This window comes from Galleria mellonella, unplaced genomic scaffold, assembly GCF_026898425.1.
Source record: "Galleria mellonella isolate WM207_F2 unplaced genomic scaffold, CSIRO_AGI_GalMel_v1 utg28, whole genome shotgun sequence".
NCBI lineage: Eukaryota > Metazoa > Arthropoda > Insecta > Lepidoptera > Pyralidae > Galleria > Galleria mellonella.
In genome coordinates this window covers 2,277,461-2,301,199 of record NW_026442064.1, presented here as the reverse complement: position 1 = coordinate 2,301,199, position 23,739 = coordinate 2,277,461, and the positions used below count along the sequence as shown (strand labels likewise).

Here is a 23,739-nt window from a genome sequence, read left to right as displayed (position 1 = left end):
TTAAAACATCCAGCCAAATGCCAGACTACGGTTGCCACTACTTACTACGGTTACCAGAGGGAGACTTTGTACAAAAGTCGATTGCTTAGGTACCTCTGTCCTATTCGTGTTTCAACCGTGAAGCAGTTGTGTTTGCATGGCTGTGTTTCGGTTTGAAGGGTGGGATGTGGCGTGAATTTACTGGGTACAGAGGAATAACACCTGAGTCCTCAGGAATGGCAACGCATGGGGGGTATCATGGGTGAAACAGTATACTCTGTTATGTCTATGGTACTGCTCATGGCTATAGGCGATGGTTACCACTTTCCATCAGGTGGGTCGTCAGCTTGTTTACCATTCTAAGTTTTATTAAAAAAAATACTGCTGCGGTGGTAACTACTATTTTTTTTTGATTGGTGAAAATGGTATGGTAACCCTGCCTACGCTAATGGGATACGTTGGCGGAGCACCAGTGAAGGATGATCGATTAGGATGAAAACAGGCCAGTTAGCCCATCATGATGAATTCATCAGGAATTAATCATGATAGTTTCCAGGGAGAAGCGCGAGGAGGTCGACCTGGTTGGGTATATTGCTAGCAATGGGATTCTTTGTCTCCATTACTAACAATCCCTTTTCCCCCCAGAGGCTTATATTCAGCAGTCTGATATGATGATAACGTATATAGGCAACTCAGCTAAGATAGCTTCCAAAAAGTTAGGAGTGCTCAATAGGGTGAGACGATATTTCATGCCAGAACACCGCCTGAAATTATATAAAGCCCAAGTCAGGCCGCATATGGAATACTGTTCTCACCTGTGGGCAGGAGCGCCACAGTACCAACTCCTTCCGTTAGACCGCATTCAGAGTCGGGCGGCTCGAATTATCGATAGTCAACGCCTTACTGTCCGGCTTGATCCACTGAAACTGCGCAGAGATGTTGCATCTCTTTGCATCTTCTACCGAATTTATCATGGGGAGTGTTCTGAGGAATTGTTCGGATTGATACCTGCTGCTGATTTTCACCACCGTACAACCCGCCACAAACTAAAGTTTCATCCCAATCATCTGGACGAGTGGCGGTCTTCCACCGTGCGTTTTTCAAGGCACTTTCTTCCACGCACAACCATTCTTTGGAATCAACTTCCAGCAGCAGTATTTCCGAACCGATACGACAACATAACCTTCAAGAAAAGAGTATATTCCTTTTTAAAAGGCCGGCAGCACACCTGCAATGCCGCTGGTGTTGTGGGTGATCATGGGCGGCGGTAGTCACTTACCATCAGGTGAGCCGCATGCTCGTTTGCCCCCTGTGTTGTAAAAAAAAAAAAAAAACTCAAAATTGTATTGAATTTGTTTTAATTGGAGAAACGATATGTATGGCAGATGCGAACCTTGATCATTTTGGTTATTTCTTTTTTAATGGATGATAATGGAATGGTAACCCCGCCTGCGCTAACGGTATACGCTGGCGGCGCACCAGTGATAGATGATAGATGAGGATGAAAAGGCAGGTCAAATAGTCCATCGTGATGAATACACTTGGAATTCAGCACGATGGTTTCCAGGGGAGACCACGGGGAGGTCGACCTGTTAGGGTATATTATTAGCAATGGAACTGATAATCCGCATTACTAACAATCCCTTCTCCCCCTCATTTTGGCTATTAGGTAATTGTCAGATCACTCGTAACTTGTCAATTAAGGCTTGTGCATTGACATAACATTGAAGTCACCTTTTAGAATTTGCGAGTGCAATGGACGCGTCGTTTTTAAACAATACTGATTTACTATTGGACTTCATCATCACCATATCAGCCTAGAACTGTCTACTGCTGATCGTAAGCTTCCCCTTTGAGGGGTTTTGCCAATACTTGCCACAGTTAGCAGGCGGATTGCCAACCGCAATTAGGCTTTAGACATGTTTTAATAGTGACGCTGCTGCCCATCTTCCGCCCTCCCTTAGTCGCCTCTTACGACCCCCACGGGAAAGGAAGGGGTGGTCTATTCTATGCCGGGGCCACACGGCCCATGGACTAATGGACTTATCTATTTTATATTTATATTTTTGTCCATTTAATGTTTAGCCTATACAATTCTGTGTTTTTTTTATTGGATGAAAATGGAATGGTAACCCCGCCTGCGCTAACGGAATACGCTGGCAGGGCACCAGTGAAGGGAGATCGATGAGAATGAAAACAGGGCAGTTAGCTCATCATGATGAATTTATCTGGAATTAATCATGATAGTTTCCAGGGGTAACCGCGAGGAGATCGACCTGGTTGGGTATATTGCTAGCAACGGGAATCTCAGTCTCCATTACTAAAAATCCCTTTCCCCCTATACAATTCTGTTATAATGATAGTTGCTAAACATTCAACTATAACCTGTTTCAATACCTTTTTTTTCTTAATCCTTCAAAAACGGGTCAACTTTTTATCAACTAATTGTCGAATTAGCTGACTAGGTTTTTTTATTAATGTACTACTATACTTACGCACACAATGTATCTTGACGTATCTATATTTATTTATTTAATAAATAAAATGAGTGTTTACGCATTAAAAAAAAATGCAGAATTTATAAGACAAAATAAATATAGAAGTTATAAAGGAATCACTCATAACTATTTATCACGCAGAATTATATGAAAAAGATGACCCGTTTTTCTCGAAGCATTTCTATGGAGACACTCTATCTGTATAATGTAAAGATGTAACACTTTAATTTTTATTACAGTGGCAACACCGAGTAAGTATATGCATGGGATAGTAACACTCATATGCTATTTCTCATTAAAATAGGTATATACTACTTATGTAATGATTGATTAAATGCGTTCTTAGTAAACAATAGATTACCTTCATGGTATTTTTTGTTCATCTTATTTATTTCTTTGTAACATTAACTCATTGTTGGTGTCTATAATATTCCATGCAAATAACACCCTATCGCCAGCTTCATGGAATCAATTTAAAAAATTATGCAAATTAATAAAACACATATCTTTACTAATATTTCTATTTCCAATTTATTGTTTATTGGTTTTTGAAATAAGATTGTCTCCTTTTATTATTAATAATAATAATTAATTAAGAATTAATAATTGCAAGAGAAACTTCTAATGTCTACATTTTAACTTATCACCCATTGCTTCCGCATCCATACGTTAAATTATAATTATTTAAAAATATTTATAACAAAATGGATTGTTAGAAATTATCGATAAGAGTCTCACAAGTATTATTTCTATATTTTATTTCTTACGGAAATATTTCTTTTGTATTTTAAATTACTCATTCAACTTAATTATTTCGGTTCTGTAATATCCACATTCTGAGAACGATACGTGTAATATAATATTGTTAAACGCATTGAATAAAACGTACTTTATTTTTATTATAATAATTAAATATTTTTTTTAATTATCTGAGTACTGAATCGATATGTATTTATATCCGCAGTTTATTGTTAGTTCGAAACATATAGATGCGGCACGAATGGGTTGTTGGTAAACTAATCGCAATAATAATTACATTCGGTCTATTATTAATTATTCTCCTTTTATTTAAGTACTAATAATAACACTGTACTCGTACTAAGGTCTCGAACTGAATTATTGTGTCGTAATTACAACCATAGGTTAGATATTTAGTTTTTTTTCTTTTTTATTCATTAAAATAAAATCAAATATTAAATTAATTTGAATAATACACGTAACAACAAATGTTGTTATCCAAAAATAAATGTTTCGATTAATAACAATTATGAATAGTTAATATTAAATGTAATTTTTCTTAATTAAATAAACAGTTGGTTGGAATCACGAGCACATATTGCAGTGCATTGTAGAGAATAACGTTTCACAAAAATTTCCTACTGACCAGGTTTAAACATGTCTGTGCATATTGTAAAATAGGCATTTTTTTTTATTATTATTATTATTAGTAAGAAATAAATAAATACGTAGATAGTCAACCGTAATTGATCACAAAATGGTAGATAAAATAGAAATACGAGATTCTATTTTCCCAATAAACTTGATTTTATATTAATTTAATTAGAACAAGTCTATATAAAAGTGAATAAAAAATAAAACAAAATTATAGCTGTCATGTGTTTTGCCAAAAATAAAACTACTTGTTACATAATACATATATATATATATATATATAACAAGAGTTATGATAATATATAATATATCATTATAAAGTATAGAAAATTGTTGACATTACGAATGTTTATTTTAAGAAAATTATAGTTATGACTAAGTTCAGTAATGAGAATAAAGCGTCATAATATTTGGTAAGTAGTATTTATTTGTCATAATTGACAATAAATTCCTAGCAGTTAATTATAATTAATAATTATTATTACCGAGGTCTAAATTGCACGTTTTATTAACTTAATTCCTTTAATACTATATTTACAAAATATCATTTAAAAATATTATTTATAATTCGCAAACTTTTTAATGTTTTTTTTTTGTTCTTAAGCTGTGTGGTGCATTACCACCTTTATGTGGATTCATGCAAATCGATTTATCTCTAAACGATTCGATTGTTCTCATTACGAATTTATATTTTTCACTTCGAATTTTAAATGAAATGAAATTATTCTAATTTTTTTTCTTTATTATTGTTTATTATAATAATAAATTAATTTATAAAAAGAAATATAATCCAGTGAAATAATAAAAGAAAAAATAAAGTGAACAAAAACTAATTGTTAATGCACGAACCCATCTGCGTTGTACTAATTCCTTTCAATTTAGTAACTATACGTATTTAAACTAATGCCTAGTTGTAAATTGAAATGTGATTTATTTACAAATGAATATTAACACTATTTTGGCTAACTGTCACTAATAACTTCTTATTCTAAAATTGTGCCATCTTGTGAAATGTTATAATTTGGAAATAAATAAAATACAGAACAAATGAAACGCAATTATAAACTTTCGAGTACTATCCTATAACTTAAACGCGACAGAATGTTCTTACATTTATTTTGTACAATTTCAATAATATAAGAACGCAACATACATACATAATTAACAAATGATTCAATCAATAGGTACAATATAAACATTAGGCTGTGTACAGATTAGATACGAGTAACATGCACGTAAACAGTGAAGATAGTTCGCGTCGTGTCGTGTCGTGTCGTGTCGTGTCGTGTCGTGTCGTGACGTAGGAGTGGTAGATACGAGATCATTCTCAAACATAATCGTTCATTGACGCATGTTACCTGCCTAATCTAAACACGATAGTGTCCTATTGCGTTGCTCGGTGTCCATCAGAGAGGACCCCTCACATTTTTGTGTCCAGTTCGATTCCTGCGACACGCAGCGATGTAGTTACTAACATTAAACACAGAATATTGATTATTTGCAAGGCACATTCTCTTAAAAATCCTGAATTTCAATTTTTCATGTACATATTCGATGCTCCAAAAACATCAAAACGCGGCGCGTAAGAACATAACGATGTATGATGAAGCGACTTCTATTTATTGTAATGATATGTATATAATCAATTATATACCCTGTGTCTCGAAAAATATATAAGAAGTCATTGTAAAAGTGTAAAAAGAAACACAATTCGGTTTATACATATCTACACTAATGACTAAGTTGCTTTGACTTGGGGGAGTGTCGAAGGATTGCGATCGAAACAAGATCTTTATTGCTCACGAAAGGTCGCCGGGTGGGGGCGCCGGTGGTGGCCGGTGGTGGCCTATGGTGGCCAGCGGTGGCCCGCGGTGGCCGACGGTGGCCAGGGCTAGGGGTGCGGGCGGCTCAGTACCCGTACCCGGAGCTCGGGTACAGCAGCGCCGCGCCGCCTCCCGCCGGTCAGTGCTGCGCCGCGAACTTCATGCGCTTCTGTTTTTGCCTCTGATTGCAGAACCAAACGCGCACCACGTTCTTCTTTAGGTCCAGCTTTTCCGCGATGGCCGTTATTTTCTCGCCCGAGGGTCTGGGCTGCACTGCGAAGTACGCCTCGAGACTTCTCTTCTCCGGCGCGGCTATCGACGTCCTCTTGCGTTTCTTCTCGCCAGCTGGAAGAACACTCGGCGCGTCGGGGTCCCGCCGTTTGTTTTTCGCTTGTGCTTCTGCTTCTTCCAACCACGCTTGCAGTATAGGCTTTAGTGCTATCATGTTGTTATGACTTAGGGTGAGACTTTCGAAGCGGCAGATCGTGCTCTGTGATAACGCACCCACACCGGGTAGCTTTAAATTCGCTAGCGCTTTCCCTACATCGGCCTGAGTGACACCTAGTTTGATTCGTCGCTGTTTGAATCTTTCCGCGAAAGCCTCGAGTTCCCTCGGGTCTGTGTCTGTGTCTGGGTGGAGGGCCGCTGCCGGGTGGCCTAGGTGGGCCGGCGGAGCGTGCGCGAGGCCGCCCGCGTGGTGGTGGTGGTTCATGACGTGGTTCATCGCTCCGTAGCCGTGCAGCTGGTGGTGCGGAGGCGCCGCCTCGCCCATCGGCGCGAGGGTGGTCATCGACGACGACGTCAGCGGATCCAGCATATCCAGCCCCTCCATCCCGTGGTGTCCCATCTGCGAGAAAAAAGGCTTTTTGTAATTCGTTTTATCGTACTGTCAAATTCTCTACGACAAATAGAATTAGTAGGGGCGGCGCGCTGATTATTATTTCTTGCCGAATTAACTTCTGTATTCATGTTAAATCGGACGTTTTATTGCAAACAAAGGGGACCCAGCGCGCATAATGGCTGGGCTCTGTACTGAAATATAAACAATAATCTTTGTGCAGATTTGCAGTCATTCTTTATGAGTGCAAACACTTGTGTGTTGCATGGGGGACGAATGTTGTGACGTGGATTGCTCGGGAGTGTTTTGCCAATATGCTTTGGTTGTTGCCCGCCTTTGTTGGGCAAATGAGTGTTTCGAGTGCATGGGAAGAGTTACCATATGCGCACACGTCGATAGTTTATATTGTTTCCATGATATTTTAAATTTAAATATATAAATTAAAAATAAAATAAAAAATTATAAATGTTAATACCTATATATTTAGAAGCTTTGTTATGAATTTAAACAATATATATTGTAATTATTATATATTGTATTTATTCTATTTGCAACTCCAGTGAAAAAATTTAAATCTATGTCTTTATTTATACTTATAATAAATCTGTAGAGAGATCAATTCTGTATATGAAATATATTTCCAAAATAACTATCAGGGGGTGATTAGTAATCGATACTGATGCCAAAAATGCAATTAGTAAAATTTTTGTCTGTCTGTCTGTATGTTCGTTATAGAAACAAAAACTACTTGTCGGATTTTAACGAAACTTGGTACAATTATTCTTCACACTTCTGGGCAGGTTATAGTATACTTTTCATCACGCTGCAGTGAAGGGAAATATTGAGAAAACGGGAGAAATTACTCCATTTTTAAGCTTCCGTCGCGTGTGCAGCCTTAATGGCCACTTTTTAAAATGTAAAAATGTCCACCCGTGCGACGCCGGACGGGCCGCTAGTTGTAAATATATTTACGCGTTTCCTGATACCATTAAGAGACCGCCGACTAAACTGTCTTTAAAAAAAAAACATGCTCACTTTTATATTTTATCCGAGCAATAAATACAATATAATAATCTCATTTTCGTATATTTAAGTATATTTGTTATTTATATATATTCATTCGTCTATATATGTTTACCAGAGGGAGACTTTGTACAAAAGTCGATTGCTTGGGTACCTCTGTTCCATTCGTGTTTCAACCGTGAAGCAGTTGTGTTTGCATGGCTGTGTTTCGGTTTGAAGAGTGCGATATGGCGTGAATTTACTGGGTACAGAGGAATAACACCTGAGTCCTCAGTAATGGCAACGCATGGGGGGTATCATGGGTGAAACAGTATACTCTATTATGTCCATGGTACTGCTCATGTCTATAGGCGACGGTTACCACTTTCCATCAGGTGGGGCGTCAGCTTGTTTGCCATTCTAAGTTGTATAAAAAAAATGTAAATTTTAGTATGTTTGTATATCAATAATTACTAGTACCGCATTCGAGTATTGTGATACAATAAATCTAAATAAATAAATTAGGCTACTTGCTTGTCTTATTCTAGAATAATAAAAATACATATTACAAGATTTGTAAATCACAAACAAGATTCGTTTAAAACGGCTCGCCGATTTAGTACATTCTTACTTCAATCGATGTTTTTTTTAAACAACATAGAATGGAAAATAAGCTGACGGCCCACCTGTTGGAAAGTGGTAACCGTCGCCTATAGACATGAGCAGTACCGTGGACATAACAGAGTATAATGTGTCGTACCCTTCATGCGTTGCCATTCCTGAGGACTAAGGTGTTATACCTCTGTACCCTGTAATTTCCCTGCCATATCCCATCGTTCAAATCGAAACGCAAGCTAGATAACTTAACCGCTTCACGGCAGAAACACGAATTAATTCCTAGTGAATTCGTCACAAAAAAGCCAACTGATCTGGTTTCATCCCCACCTATCATTTAGCATCCCTCACTGATACCCTGCTAGCGTACACCGACTGTGTAATCGGGATGAATAAGGGGGAAAAGGATTGTTAGCAATGGAGTTTGACAGCCCCATTGCTAGCAATATACCTTATTAGGTCGACCTACGTGGTTCCCCCTGGAAACCATCGTGAACAATTCTTGTCGAATTCGTCACGATGGGCTAACTGACCTACTTCATCCTCACCTATCATCCTTCACTGGTACCCCGCCGGTGTATACAGATAGCGCGGGTGGGGTTACCATTTCATTATCATTTAAAAAAAATCGGGGTGAATATTCCATTTTCATCTTGTTTGCGCCTTTCCTTTTTGTGTGTATAAATTTATGGGTGCAGGAACTCTTCAATAACTCGTTTATTGTTACTTTTGTGAAATATGAGTTTATTATACGAAATATTATTAGGATTAATCATTGCTAATTACAGAGAGCGAGCGAGTGAAGTTCATGTCTATCACCGCAGTAGCAGACCGTTGAAGTCTCACTTCACTCCGTTGACGTTTTATCTATTTTACTCAATAGATGGCACCAACACATCTCACAAAAAAAAGGGGTGAAACGCAACAGTTTCGATCGGCGAGTATCCTTCCAATTCCACTGTATCCCTAATTTGATAGCTGCTTTATCTTGTTAGAGCGAGCGTATTGATATAACTCCACAATATATCTCACTACAGTGAACTACTAAACGAGCTATAAGTCTTTCGTTTGCAGTTTTTCCGTACTGTGTCGTAGGGTAGCGTTAGGTACGGCGCACACCGGCGCCTTTCCCCGGGGGCCGGTATATCACAATTACCAGGACAAGCGGCCGCGTGATGCACGTAACGGCACGGGACCGGAAAATGTTGGGCTCCAGACCGATATGGCCGGTTTAAATGTAACCGGCGCCGGCCGTAATAAGTGTGGAATGAGAAGCGTTATTGCATCCCAGTTGAAATCGAGGATATTAAATATTTAACGTCGCTATTTTTTTTTTTTCACTTTCATGCACGCGATTAATGAGGGCAAGCAACAGTGATGACATATTTGTTATTGAACTCATTGTTAAAATAATGAATAAATATGATGTCGCTGATGGGATTGAAATAGAAAATCTTCGCCTAATGCCTAATCATCAACGCATGATTATAGGCTACGTGCCCGCTTATTGTGAAACAAATGTTTGCATGACTTAACATCTTTGTATAAAAAATATATCATACCAAGTTAAAAAAGTACCTATGGTTGTTATTATATTAATTATTTGCAGCTAAGTAAAAATCATAGAGCATCATAGACAGGTGCATAGACATCGTGCGATGAAGTACCTACTACAATTTGTACGAACACACGCACAAACAACCCCATGCGGGGACGTATGTCATTGTGTAATAATAAGGGTGCATGCACTCTTTGTACCATTTTAGAGTGGTAGTGACGAGATTAATTCGATTATACATGTTGTCGATAGATTACAATTATCGATAATATTTTATTACCATTTTTATTATATAACAATTAAGATAAAATCGTAGTATAGTATATAAAAAGCAACAAATAAAATATATAAATAATAAATAGTAATTAATAACTACCTGTTAACAGAGAATTTTCCGAAATTACAATAGAATCACGAAAAAATGATGATTTAAAAAAGTTTTTGAATAAATTTACATAAATAAAGTTTATTTTGTGTTTGAGTTTAATTAAAAAATAGATACTTTCAAATTATCTATAGTATATTTTATACATTAACTAAGTTACCTATAACCTTACTTCGAGCAACGCTTAGTGGATTAAATATTGAAAAATGTTTTATCTAATAATAATTGTTTGTTTCGTTTTTGCATGATGATTATTTTATAAAAGTCCATAAGCTTATTTACTTACGAATTTAATTTTATATCATTTTCTTCTATTGTAATATATTACTGCCATTAATTATAATTATTTTTGTATTGTATTCACATGAGTATTAAACAAACATTTGAAGTAGCTACATTAAAAACATTTAATACTTCAAATTATTAATCTCAAATCGTTAAATAAATATTATAAATTTATTGGTCACATAATAAATATTAGAATTATAAAATTTTAATAATATTAAAAAACATTAATAATTTATTACATTTATGAATATCGATACGCAACAATACTCATCACTAGCTTCAGGTCCAATGCGATTGCAAGTAGATATTAAATAAATTATACTGTGTTAATAGTGATTTGTATCACAACGTTATGATTTGGACAAGTGGCTGAATATTCAGGGTGTGAGAATACAAACGGGGCCATAAAATTAGCGGATTAAAAAATTTACTTCATTACATTTAAAACATAGATATCATAATAATTGTGTGAAAAAAACTACATATATACGATATAAATACATTGAAAAAGAAACCAGAGGATAATTTTTAATTAGCACTTTTATAATACCAGAGGGAGACTTTGTACAAAAGTCGATTGCTTGGGTACCTCTGTCCCATTCGTGTTTCTATCGTGAAGCAGTTGTGTTGGCATGACTGTGTTTCGGTATGAAGGGTGGGATATGGCGTGAATTAACAGGGTACAGAGGAATAATATCTGAGTCCTCAGGAATGGCAACGCATGGGGTGTATCATGGGCGAAACAGTATACTCTGTTATGTCCATGGCACCGCTCATGTCTATAGGCGACGGTTACCACTTTCCATCAGGTGGGCCGTCAGCTTGTTTGCCATTCTAAGTTGTATAAAAAAAATATTTAAGTACCTATTTTTTTTTGTAATTACAAAGAAAAATTCCGACGTTCCACCTGATGGAATGTGATATTTATTTATTTTTATTTTATTGTATACACTAGTAACATATACAGTAAAATGACAGTGGAAAGTAAATGTTAAAAGACGAGCTCAACTCTGCTAGAGCTTTCTTCCAGCAAACTCAAAATCAGAGTATAAAGGAGCAGCAATGTCAGCGGATTGCTACTGTTGCCTGTAAATAACAGCAGCACCTTGAAAATCACATAATACTGGAACTTCGCTATCTCTGTACTATAAGAGTATGTAATTTCACTGCCATATCCCACCCTGCAAACCGAAACACAGTTTTCCGGTAGAAACACAAGTGAGACAGAGGTAACTAAGTAAACACCTTTTGTGCAAAATCTCCCTCTGGTTATAATACGTTCAAAGTTACTTTTCAATTTCAATTTAATACATACGGATACCAAATTTTCAGAATAAAGTAGTTACATGTTAACTACATTGCAAATAAAAACAAATATATACTATACAAGTAAATTTTAATAAAGAGATGATTAATTGTGGAGAATTGCAGTAATAAATTATTTCTAAAACATTATTAAATGACAAACAGTATTTATTGTAACTTCATTATTGATTTATTAATTCTTTTTCGTATTTTTTTTTTTATTTACGGTTTTAAAGTGTTTTTTTTTCTATAAGAGTTCTATTCTATTATAGATATAACAGTTGTTTTTTTTTTATACAACTTAGAATGGCAAACAAGCTGACGACCCACCTGATGGAAAGTGGTAACCGTCGCCTATAGACATGAACAGTACCATGGACATAACAGAGTATACCTACTCTTTCGCCCATGATACCCCCATGTGTTGCCATTCCTGAGGACTCAGATGTTATTCCTGTAAATTAACGCCATATCCCGCACTTCAAACCGAAACACAGCCATGCAAACACAACTACTTTACGGTAAAAACACGAATAGGACAGAGGTACCCAAGCAATCGACTTTTGTACAAAGTCCCCCTCTGGTAAAAGTTTATTTGTGGTAAAGTAAGCCTTGTGGGAGAGTAATTGACTTACCTTATGGCAAGTCCCTTATAGTATTTCATTTAAAAATTCTATATATTTTTGAGAACATAATTGGCATAATATATATATATATATATTTGTAATTACTAATATTTTATTTTTATACAACTTAGAATGGCAAACAAGCTGACGGCCCACCTGATGGAAAGTGGTAACCGTCGCCTATAGACATGAGTAGTGCCATAGACATAACAGAGTATACTATTTCACCCATGATACCCCCCCCCCATGCGTTGCCATTCCTGAGGACTCAGGTGTTATTCCTCTGTACCCTGTAAATTCACGCCAATACAATATACAAATAGATTATGTCATATCAACAGTTTCAGCGGGACTTCAATCATTAATGACTAATGTATTAAACTGGAATGAATCATTCCCCTGTAAATAATAATTCAACATAACATACGCATAATTCCTTATCATCATCATATCAGCTTTTAACTGTCCACTGCTGAACATAACCCCCCCCCACCCTTCGGGGGTTTTGCCAGTAGATGCCACGCTTGGCAGGCGGATTGGCAAGCGCAGTCAGGCTTTAGAGATGTTTTAAGAGGGCCGCTGTTGCCCATCCCTCGCTCTCCCTTAGTCGCCTCTTACGACGCCCACGGGAAAGGAAGGGGTGGCTTATTCTATGCTGGGACCACACTGGGAAAACACATTTGTAATATATCGAAAATTCTTCTACCTTACTTCCATTTAGTTTTCGAGCAGAAACACTCTTCAAAAAGTCTAAAAACGCTATCCGCTCAGCTTTATTAACCTCGCGTTTTATTGCCATACATGTATGATACCCCATACACATTAATATGTGTAAGTATGAATTAGACAAGTACATGCAATTTTATGGGTTCAATAAATCCAATACGAATACAATATGGTTATTATATTGAAGGATTATATTTTGGATTAATTAATAAGGCGTGAATGTATTGGTATATTCATGTCCTATTAACTAACCCAAATCTTTCTCCAGAGAAATACTTTGAAGTCTACATGGGTACCCCTGTCCCATTCGTGTTTCAGCCATAAAGCAAAATGCTGCTATGGCTTTTTTTTAGTTTGAAGGATGAGGTTATGTAACAAATTTACAAGTCTAATTCCACGGTGTTTTAGTTTATATACATATAGTTTTTAGACATAGTCTCTCTAATCTGTGAGATAGAGTGTTACCATACAAATGCTTAGCCAAAAGCAGGTCAATTTTTGTATAAATCTGTCAATCTCTCTCAAATGTCAACCCATGTGTGCGTAAATGGGGTTGCCAGTTACAGTTAATACTAATTGGGAGAAAAAATTACATGGTTAAATCTATAACATATAAAGCTGTAATTCATCTCACTCACTGACATAGTTATAATGACATTTTGAAAATTAAAAACGGAATAAAAGTCTTACGAATATATTAGAATAAACAAAATAAACATTGGATAATGATAACTTATCATTGATAAGTAATGATGCTTATCTTTACTGAATACGATGTAATGGCCGCCATTTTAATTAATACAATTATATTTTTTTTATGGGTGAAAATGGTATGGCAACCCCGCCTGCGCTAACGGGATACGCTGGCGGAGCACCAGTGAAGGGTGATAGATGAGGATGAAGTAGGTCAGTTAGCCCATCGTGACGAATTCAATAAGAATTGTTCACGATGGTTTCCAGGGGGAACCACGTGGAGGTCGACCCAATAGGGTATATTGCTAGTAATGGGGCTGTCAAACTCCATTGCTAACAATCCCTTTTCCCCAATACAATTATATTAATTTATAAGCAAACATACGTATGTATATTTATATTATATCAAAAAAATACTTCCATATTCAAATTTAAAAAGTCAAATTGATCTAGGAGATTTTTTATTCAATTGCAACACTGAAAAAAGTGCGTTTTGCTTTGATTTAAAATAAAAGTGTAGTCAGCCATACGTTGAGTCAGCCAAACGTTGAGTCAGCCAAATTAGCTTAGTAAACTTTGACACATTTTTGACACTCGATACTCTATGTATATAATCTAAGCAGAATCCTTAGGAAACGAAATGTATGAGATGTATCGTGGGTGTTACAGTATATTCCGTAGTTAATATCGAATCATCGAATAAGCTAGTTATCAATACTAAATACGTTCCGATATACGTTCTCAAATATAATGTGAGAGATATTGAACATTTGAACACAGCCAACCAACTCAGCCAGCGTACAGTTGGCTGACTTTATATATATTATCTAATACTTCTATTAATACTATTAAATGGGCCCATGGTTGGATTTTGAGCAATATTTACAGTCAATAAAACTAACATAGTCCAGGGGACTGAATCCCCAGGCGCGACAGTGCTGCCTGTCCCGGGAGGTACTTTCTGCCCCTCTCCAGTCGTGTTGTTTTATTTATTATGTTTTTTTTTTACTAGAATTTGTAACGTCGGGGTGACGTGTCAAAGTCAGAATACTCGCTAAGTGCATTTCGCTTTGTATCTATTCCTTAGCCGAGCAATCAAAAATTTACCGTGTAAATGTATATTTGAATTTTTTTTGGCATTTCTTCGCAAATAAGAACATTGTATATTAATATATTAAAAATGTTGGTTTGAATTTAAACGACGATACTATAAACTATTAATACGAATCCAACGATGTTTTTAATTAAATATAAAATTAATAATAAATTTGTGTTAATTTGAAATTCACAATGTTTTTGGATTGTTATTGTTATATTGTTATTCAGTAACATAGACAAGTTATTTGGCAAATAATGCAAGAAATTATAAGACGGAAACAAAATTTTACAATCATATGTTTGAATTAATAGGTAAATATTGGGGGGAAAGGGATTGTTAGTAATGGAGACTAAGAGTCCCATTGCTAGCAATATTGGGTATATAAAAATTAGTTTTTTTATACAACTTAGAATGGCAAACAAGCTGGCGGCCCACCTGATGGAAAGTGGTTACCGTCGCCTATAGACATGAGCAGTAGCATGGACATAACAGAGTATACTGTTTCTCCTATGATACCCCCCACGCGTTGCCATTCCTGAGGACTCAGGTGTTATTCCTCTGTACCCAGTAAATTCACGCCATATCCCATCCTTCAAACCGAAACGCAGCCATGCAAACACAACTGCTTTACAGTAGAAACTCAAACGGGACAGAGGTACCCAAGCAATCGACTTTTGTACAAAGTCTCCCTCTGGTAAATTAATTGGTCTCATCTGGTTAATTGGCGTCATCTGATGAAGGCAGTTTGCGCTAAGTATTAACAGGTTAATCTCTGTGAGGACGGAATAAGAATGGCATTTGCAACTTCTTCTCTTCTTTTGAGGAAATCGTAAGACATGACTAGGTAACGTTAGATAAATAAAGCACAGCAACAGTAAATGAGATGGAAAATTCAAAATAAAGTTCTACACCGACCTGACACATTGTGAAAATAGGAACCGATAGGTGCCTAGTGGAGGTTGCTGTTGCTTTCCGTCAAATCGCAATTTTCAATGTCACCAGTCAGTTATAAATATCTTATATAATAAATAATTATAACTGTTATTATTGAAAAATAAATAAAATAGATACAAATGAGACAATATTAGTAAAAAAAATAATATTAAAATTAACAAAAAATGGGCTCGATTCATAGGTGCCATTTTTTAAACTTACCTTTAAAATTGATATTTTAATTTGGATAGTTTCACGATAATTCCATTATAGTCTTTTTTTTTTATACAACTTAGAATGGCAGACAAGCTGACGGCCCACCTGATGGAAAGTGGTAACCGTCGCCTATAGACATGAGCAGTACCATGAACATAACAGAGTATACTGTTTCGCCCATAATACCCCCATGCGTTGTCATTCCTGAGGACTCAGATGTTATTCCTCTGTACCCTGTAAATTCACGCCATATCCCACCCTTCAAACCGAAACACAGCTATGCAAACACAACTGCTTCACGGTTGAAACACGAATGGAACTGAGGTACCCATGCAATCGACTTTTGTACAAAGTCTCCCTCTGGTAAAGGTCTCTGGTAATAAGTCTATAAGGACGATCATAAACTATGTTTATAATAATTTTAATAATACATTTTGTATTAGAAATTTAGTACATATTACCTGTCTCTACTGGGGAAACTTGAATATAAAGTACCTACTAGAGTGCCGCGGCAACCTTTCAATCTATTTAAAAATGCAGCTTGCAGAACAAACTTGGGCCGCGAATCACCTATCGTCCGCATAACGCGTCTGTATAACGATATTGTAAAAACCAAGTCTGAACTTGATATTCACAACGATTGTCAGTCTGTGTTCATGGCTAAATTAAAATGTTGATGTACCTCGCCATTACATTATATTTATTTATAATTTATAATAATTTAAATACAATTTCCATTATTTATATTATATTATTATTCATATTGTTAATATCTTTACTCATATAATGACATTTAATAATTTAATTCTATTTTAATGTTTATCAAACTCAAGGCACGTTGTGGTTGCCTATAAATGTAAGAACAGTTAATTGTATTGAAATGATTGGCTGTATCTTATGTTGGTAATCCTATAAATAAATAAATAAATATTAATCATTAGATTAGAATTCGCCGTGATATTAATTTGAAATTTACATTTTAGAGGTAGCTTTCGTGTTTCAACCGTGAAGCAGTTGTGTTTGCATGGCTGTGTTTCGGTTTGAAGGTTGGATATGGCGTGAATTTACTGAGTACAGAGGAATAACACCTGAGTTCTCAGGAATGGCAACGCATGGAGGGTATCATGGGCGAAACAGTATACTCTGTTATGTCCATGGTACTGCTCATGTCTATAGGCGACGATTACTGCTTTCCATCAGGTGGGCCGTCAGCTTGTTTGCCATTCTAAATTGTATAAAAAAAAAGCTTTAGAGAATGGCGCCTCAGAAACGACCTGAATGTCTTGTTTGCACATATTTTTATCTTTCTACTACTGTCTACAAAAGCTAGATACCTAACTCAACATTTACACACCTCAATAAAAGTATAATCAAATCTAAAACCCTACAGAACAGTCTCCAACTATATTTACAGATTAGAGACATGTACGGAGCCCCAAATTGCTCGAGTTTGGGTTCCGTGGGCAATAAAGCACGCATTACGCGGGTTCGTATCCCGGCCGGGAAGGGACACGGATTAGGGGAAGATTGGTTTTGGGATGCTCTTTTTTTAAGGTTACATAATATTGTTTCACGGACATGTTTCGATTTTTAATAAACGCACCTAAGATCTATCAGTTTTATATTTATCACTCGTTCTCACCCGTGACTTTGTCCAGGTTTTATTGATTGTTCATCTCCATTTCAAACATTATAAAACGTGATTAAATAAACTCATTATACAGCGGGTCTACCATGAAATGAAATTCCTAAATTTCGGTCTCAATTTCGTGTTTTTGTTTATACCAAAATCGGACCAATAAATGGAGTTTAACATTTCGTTTGTCATACATCTTATCATAAAAGTCCAAAGAAATAATATTTTTACATTTTTAATATTTCCAAATGACATATGTAATTTTAATATCAAATTTGTGTTTCGTTTGGCTCCGAAATTTCGGAAAACATTTCATGGTAGGGCCTCTGATCCTGCGTTTTTTCCATTAATATGGACAAAGGCCACAAATCAAGTTTTAAATAAATTATAAATACTTTAAAACTTTAAAGAGAGAAACATTCTATACAAAAACAGTTGTAAAAATTGGGATATATCCTACTTTCACGGAGTGGGATTAGCGAACCTTATTGTGTTTTGAAAACGCAAACGTTAAAGTAGTCAGGTAACTTAATTTTAAAATAAGACTTTTATTATTTTATTTATTGCATTCAGAAATACAGTAGTAACAGGAAATCGTTGGAAATAATATAACTTCAACGAAATCTTAATGTGTATCAAGTAACACAGACCTTGATCAAATTAAATCGATTATTGAAAATCTAAGGATGATATATTTCATAATAGCCATTCAATATCGTGATACAACAAATCAAACGTAAATGTGTATAATTTCCAATATTCTATTAAATTATCGTTTAGGTGAATCGGTTCAGACGGTCTTAAAATTATTAATAATTCAGCAAAGAAAACTTATATATATAATACATACATGAACTAAGTGACCACTTTCTTACTGTATCGAATGGTATTTTAAATTCTATGAAATGTTTAGGGATTAAGAAGGGACGATACGCTCTTTTGTTGTGTTAAATGTAGTGAATTCGGGGATACGAAATGTTTTTTTTTTATACAACTTAGAATGGCAAACAAGCTGACGGCCCACCTGATGGAAAGTGGTAACCGTCGCCTGCAGACATGAGCAGTACCATGGACATAACAGAGTATACTGTTTCGCCCATGATACCCCCCATGCGTTGCCATTCCTGAGGACCAGGAATGGCAACGCAGTGTTATTCCTCTGTACCCTGTAAATTCACGCCATATCCCACCCTTCAAACCGAAACACAGCCATGCAAACACAACTGCTTCACGGTTGAAACACGAATGAGGCAGAGGTACCCAAGCAATCGACTTTTGTACAAAGTCTCCCTCTGGTAACATTCAAATTGAGAATTTAAACAAAAAATAACGAGACGGAAACAGTTCAATGCCTAAAATAGTTTTATAAGTGGTTTTTATGAAATATTATGGGTTAGTCTATGGTAATACCATGGTAATATTAGTAATAAATACTACAAGTGCACTAATTCGCTTGTACACTCGCAAAAAGCCCCTTGTATTATCGACTGCATACATCGTGTAGTGCATAATTTTAGTTCAGTACACAGCAACATATATGTATCAACCCTCGAGGCCCCAGTCCTTGGGGAGTCAGCCCTCCACGCCTACAGGACCGAAGATTCCCATCCATGGTCTATTATTATTATTTATGCCATCGGAGGCGTGGAGCGATGCAATTTGTGAAAATTTTTACGAGCTCCCTTTAGTTTTATAGATGTTGTATTCGATTCTAGTATGATTGGTATGAATTTGAAGGGATGTTTGCATATTTTTATTGGTTTAAAATGTAGTTTTGGCCGTTTGAAATTGATCGGGGCGTTCGAATGGCTACTTTGGTTGATATATCCAACACGGAGTATAGTCGATTAAGTTTATATATATCAGTGTGTCTGATTATCGCTTATAGAACAGTTAGGGGGAAAGGGATGGGTAGTAATGTAGATTAAGAATCCCTTTGCTAGTAATATACCTAACCAGGTTGATCTGGGGGAAGGGATTGTTAGAACTGTGAACTACCAGTTCCATTGCTAGCAATATGCCCTATCAGGTCGACCTCCACGTGGTTCCCGCTGGAAACCATCGTGCTGAATTCCAGGTGTATTCATCACGATGGGCTAACTGCCTGCCTTTTCATTCTCGCCTATTATTCCTTACTAGTGCCCCGCCAGCGTATACTTTAAGCGCAGGCGTGGTTACCATTCCATTATCATCCATTGAAAAAAACCAGGTCGACCTCCACGCGGTCACCCATGGAAATTATCATGGTTAATTCCTGATGAATTCATCATGATAAGTTAACTGACCTGCTTTCATCCTTATCGATCATCCTTCAGTGATGCTCCGCCAGCATATACCGTTAGCGTAGGCGGGGGGTTTTTTTATGGGTGAAAATGGAATGGTAGCCTCGCCTGCGCTAAGGGGATATGCTGGCGGAGCACCAGTGAAAGGTGATAGATGAGAATGAAAACAGGCCAGTTAGCCCGTCATGATGAATTCATCAGGAATTAACCATGATAGTTTCCATGGGGAACCGCGAGGAGGTCGACCTGGTTGGGTGTATTGCTAGCAATGGGACTCTTAGTCTCCATTACTAACAATCCCCTTCCCCCCGCATAGGCGGGGTTGGCAATTCCATTCTTACCCATCAAAAAAGAAGCATAGAACAGTTACGTAATGCAAATATATGGAATAGTACCAGAATTAGATTTACTTTGCGAATACCATTAAACATTAAGCTTATTAAGTTACTTTCCCGTGTTCATCTCTTTATGTTTCTGTGTTTATTACATTCAAATCCATAAAGCCTCCATAATGACTACCGCCGCCCATGATCACCCACAACACTAACGGCATTGCAGGTGTGCTGCCGGCCTTTTAAAAAGGAATATGCTCTTTTCTTGAAGGTTATGTTGTCGTATCGGTTCGGAAATACTGCTGCTAGAAGTTGATTCCAAAGAGTGGTAGTGCGTGGAAGAAAGTGCCTTGAAGAACGCACGGTGGAGGACCGCCACTCGTCCAGATGGTTGGGATGAGATTTTAGTTTATGGCGGGTTGTACGATGGTGAAAATCAGCAGCAGGTATCAATCCGAACAATTCCTCAGAGCACCCCCCATGATAAATTCGATAGAAGATGCACAGAGATGCAACATCCAGAGATGTAAGGCGCCAATCGTCAACAATTCAAGCTGCCCGACTTTGAATGCGGTCTAACGGAAGGAGTTGGTCTTTCTAAAAACACCGTGTTTCCATACCAACATACAGTTCTTTCGCCAACAATATTAGTAAAATTTATAGACAATATATACAATAGTTTCCAATACAAATTAAAATATCCATTGTTATGAAGAATTTTTATTTACTGTACTTGCAACGCTGAGAAACGGCGCGCATTGTATAATAAAAAAAAAAAATACGAGTAAATACGTCAAACAAAAATCAGTTGCTTGCTAACAATAACAAATTCAATTTTGGTGTCATATTTTATCTATTTAACACGTCCATGTACATAATACCCTTACATTATATACCTTACATGGTACTGCTCATGTCTATACGCGACGGTTACCACTTTCCATCAGGTGGGCCGTCAGCTTGTTTGCCATTCTAAGTTGTATAAAAAAAAAATAACAAAACAATAACAAATAACATAACATAAAAAACAGAGTTTGAAAAAAGAACATTCTGAAAGTAAGTTTGATTCTAACTAGATATAGGTAACAGCAGTGTTCTGATATCTATTTATTGGTTGTTTATTTGGACATGGAAGGCAGAAAAAAAATTATCACTTATTCCGATATCGCTCATACCGCTCAGATATCTATTTTCATTTCGATCGGGCTCTTTAATACGGTATTATATATTGGATGACCGACATTTAATATATCTGTTATTGGGTCAATGTATCGATACTATAACTATAATATATAGATTATTTTATATTATTCCCTATTTCTAACTAATACTTTGAAATATGCGACAAATGTTTTATTTGAAATTTTTAGTAAAAATACGTTTATTATTTTTATAATTATTTCACTGTTAACTGTCCTCGGCTGAACATAAAGCCTTCCCCATAAGGAAGGCTTTGCCAGTAGTTGGCACGCTTGACAGGTTGGCAATCGCAGTTACCAGAGGGAAACTTTGTACAAAAGTCGTTTGCTTGGGTACCTCTGTCCCATTCGTATTTCAACCGTGAAGCAGTTGTGTTTGCATGGCTGCGTTTCAGTTCGAAGGGTGGGATATGGCGTGAATTTACAGGGTACAGAGGAATAACACCTGAGTCCTCAGGAATGGCAACGCATGGGGGGTATCATGGGCGAAACAGGCGACGGTTACCACTTTCCATCAGGTGGGCCGCCAGCTTGTTTGCCATTCTAAGTTGTATAGAAAAAAAAAGGTAGGCTTTTAGAGATGTTTTAAGAGGGACGCTGCTGCCCATCCCTTGCCCTCCCTTAGTCGACTCTTACGACACCCACGGTAAAGAAAAGGCCTATTCTATGCCGGGACCATACGGCGGAACATATGCTTATTGTCTCTAAATTTTTTTTTCTATTCCTTAAACAACGTCTGTTGAAATATTATGACTATTACAAATAGACACAAATGTACCTGATGCGGCCTGGCGTTGTGAGGAGGCGGCCCACCAACTCCATGGTGATACACCATGTCGTGTTTGAGCTGCGGCAGCGGCGGGCCTGGCTGGGGACCTGACTGGTGTTTGCTGATGTCCACTGCTGCCAACGCTTCTGCCCTACTGAGGAGCCCATCGTTGAGTCCGCTGAATAAATCACCCTGATAGAAAAAAAAAAACAATAATTCTTATTTATGTCATAAATTCCTATTTCATTTTTTTTTTACTCTCTGGACTTTTTTTTATCTATAAAATTAATACTGACTGATTACAAAGGTTAAATCATTTCAAGAAGATTTCATTGCGATTTTAAAAATCGAATTTCCAAATTAAATCAATATTTGTATTTAGAACTACAGATTATTTAAATTACATTTACATGCATCATTAAATTTAGCACTGAAAAAGAACTTGAAAAACTTTCCATCAAACTAAAACCTACACTTACCTATCAAAGTGTTATGTTTTATTTAAGTATTATTACATATATACATGAAATATACTAAAAATAAATGCCAAATTATAATTCAATAAAATCAAATTAAATCATAGATAAAAAAAAATAATAGCCTACTTATATACCAATAAAGATATATTAAAGTATTAAATTCTTATAAAAAACGAAAGTCCTTTATAATCTTATATATTCTAGAAGAAATTGTGACCATAAACAATTGAACATAGAATACTTTTTAAAATTTAAGATGATTGTCAATTCATGCCCAATACTTGTTTCAGTAAAACCTACCTATTCTTTTTACATCGATAGTATATATTCGAACAATTCGTCTACCTACAAAACGCCCGCAATATCCTTAAAAACTACCATCTGAACACTAACCCAATTAACGGTAAACAAGAAACAATTTAATGCTTCGTCCCTTATTTTATTTTCAAAATAAATAGTCACGTCAGAAATTAACGTCGAAAAGAACTTAATGCGACCCACTAATACGTAAGGCGCGACACAAGTTTATAAAATAGTCATGCACGCTCAACCGATGGCCGCGGACAGGGGTTTTTCGCCGATTACTTTAAATTATTTATGAGTGACTCTGACCCCGGTTACCTCAGTCTCGACAGATGTTCGTTTCGCGACTCGACTGCCAAATAGGCAGGTTTACAGCAGACCACTTTTAAAGTGATAGTTTCTCTTTTCGATTTACCGGTGGCAAACACATTTGTTGGTTTTATTCCTCAGTCCCCTATAAGAGGAGAGGTTTGCATCGGAATTGATTTGTTACGAAGGTGTTTTAGTAAGGTGTATAGTTTATTACTGAGTTCGGTAGGCTCGCCGACACGATTCGACGTGGGATTGTTCATAAAAAACGTATAGAATAGCAATATAAAAAAAAAACAATTTACTACGAGTGCAAGTTTGATGATACAATATGAAAAACAAACAAGTGTTTCAATGTATACGCACAAAAATCTATTAAAATAGCCATGTTTGTCTCGCGTGCGATCGAGCTTTTACATGAATGCCGACGCATCACATATTTTTGATACCACTA

At 36.4% G+C, this 23,739-nt stretch overlaps 1 protein-coding gene across 4 annotated transcripts in view; it reads right to left on the bottom strand.

Moving 5' to 3' along the window:
* Positions 1-3,768: 3,768 nt before the first annotated feature.
* The window catches only part of LOC113521559 (inhibitory POU protein), a 94,883-nt gene continuing 74,912 nt past the window's right edge, over positions 3,769-23,739 (bottom strand). For 2 of the 4 annotated variants that reach the window (XM_052895503.1, XM_052895505.1), the window contains 2 exons: positions 22,204-22,386; positions 3,769-6,554 (listed from right to left, as the gene is read on the bottom strand). In XM_052895503.1, the coding sequence (XP_052751463.1) occupies positions 5,832-6,554; positions 22,204-22,386 (906 nt within the window). In that variant the 3' untranslated portion in view covers positions 3,769-5,831. The remainder of the gene's footprint in view (positions 6,555-22,203; positions 22,387-23,739) is intronic. The other 2 variants (XM_052895504.1, XM_052895506.1) reach the window with 1 other exon arrangement.